The 1,772-nt window shown below is 47.0% G+C and overlaps 1 protein-coding gene across 1 annotated transcript; it reads right to left on the bottom strand.

Moving 5' to 3' along the window:
* Positions 1-231: 231 nt before the first annotated feature.
* On the bottom strand, positions 232-1,178 carry LOC143673145 (olfactory receptor 13C7-like). Its single transcript, XM_077147489.1, is given in 2 exon segments — positions 232-899; positions 902-1,178. Coding segments are annotated over 2 exon segments (945 nt in total).
* Between the last annotated feature and the right edge of the window lie 594 nt (positions 1,179-1,772).

The following is a 1,772-nucleotide window of genomic DNA, read 5'->3' as shown; positions in this document are numbered from 1 at the left end:
GATCCTGGTGTCAGAGGATTTAAGATTTGGGCAACAAAATTAAGCTATAATATCATACACTGTGTTTCATAGTTAGCCAAAAAACTAACCAGCAGTACCAGAAATCAAAATACTCTTTCCAATAACAGCCCAAGGATCTCTCTGCATTACCATTTCCCCATGAGTACAATGAGGAGTTTGGAGGTCATTTGTTTCTGAAACCTGGAAATCTATGACTATTTATTCAGTTAACTATTTCTGAGCTCCCAGGTTCCTCACAGCCGCCTTCACGTCCTTGTTCCTCAGACTGTAGATGATGGGGTTGAGCATGGGGGTCAGCACCCCATAGAAGAGTGAGATGAGCTTGTCTGACAGGTCCTGTTTATCTGTCCCAAGTGGGTCCTTAGACTTGGGTTTCCCATACATGAAGAGAATCGTCCCATAAAAGACAACCACGACTGCGAGGTGGGCAGAGCAGGTGGAGAAGGCCTTTCGCCTCCCCTCAGCTGAGGGAATCCTCAGGATGGTGGTGAGGATGAAGACATAGGAGACAAAAATAAACAGAACTGGGATAACAAGGAAAATCATGTTGGCCACAACCATGCTGATCACATTAATTGAGATGTCAGCGCAGGCCAACTTCAGGACAGCCAGGATCTCACAGGTAAAATGGTTGATGATGATGTCTCCACAGAAGGGCAGTCGCATTGCCAGGGATGTCTGCACTACAGAGTTGGTGATTCCAGCTGCCCAGGAGCCAGCCGCCATGGGCACGTAGGCAGCCTTGCTCATGACCACGGGGTATCTAAGGGGGTCACAGATGGCCACGTAGCGATCAAACGCCATCATGCTCAGGAGCACACACTCTGTGGCTCCCATGGCAAAGGAGAGGAACATCTGCCCAGCACAGGCTGAGAGGGGATGGTTTTCCTGGGAGTAAGGAAGCTGTCAAGAATGAGGGGGACTGAGGAGGTTGTGTAGCAGATGTCCAGGAAGGAGAGGTTCCCCAGGAAGAAGTACATGGGCGTGTGCAGGCGAGAGTCATGGATGGTGACCAGGATGAGGACCCCGTTGCCCAGCAGGACCACCAGGTACATCAGCAGGATGAGCACAAAGAATATTTTCTCCAGCTTTGGATGGGCTGACAGCCCCAGGAGAATGAACCCTATGACAGGTGAGGTCTGATTGGATTTCACCATGACACATCTGCTCTGTCACCTGTAAGAACTCAAAAAGCCAATCAGCATTTTCTGACTCCAGAAGTTCCTGGAAAGCCAGAGAATACCCCCCACCCTAGTAAGCAACTGAAGAATGGCTCTGGCAATTTAAGCATCTTTATGGGGTTCTAAGAAAAATGTGGCAGAGATCAGTATATAACTTCTACTTCCAGTAAGAATGAACAAGTTAATTGGTGCTAACTCTCCTATAGAAAAACTGGACAAAATATATAAAACATCTTCTTAAGCTACTGGAGATATAATAAGACAATGAAGAATAGCAGGGCCAGGTTCCTTGGAAAAACAGAGACCCAGAGACGTGAGTCCAGCACATAAAGCTGCTTTTCAACAGAGTCGTTTGTAGCTTCTGGAGGGGACCAAGGAGAGATCAAGTAATACTCCTGACAGCCTCATGGAGATGAGAAACAAGTTTTAAAGTATAAGACACACCATGGAGGGCTCCTAAATAAACTCTTTTTGGGAATGGGACCCCAAAGTGCAATACCATAGGCCTAAGGATGATTAGAAGGAGACAGGCATCTTCAGGTGCTGTAACTCAGTTTCAAATCTTCTCAA

This window comes from Tamandua tetradactyla, unplaced genomic scaffold (assembly GCF_023851605.1).
Source record: "Tamandua tetradactyla isolate mTamTet1 unplaced genomic scaffold, mTamTet1.pri scaffold_149_ctg1, whole genome shotgun sequence".
Taxonomy (NCBI): Eukaryota; Metazoa; Chordata; class Mammalia; order Pilosa; family Myrmecophagidae; genus Tamandua; species Tamandua tetradactyla.
Note: the sequence above shows the minus strand (reverse complement) of the source record. Positions and strands in the feature narration are given on the sequence as shown.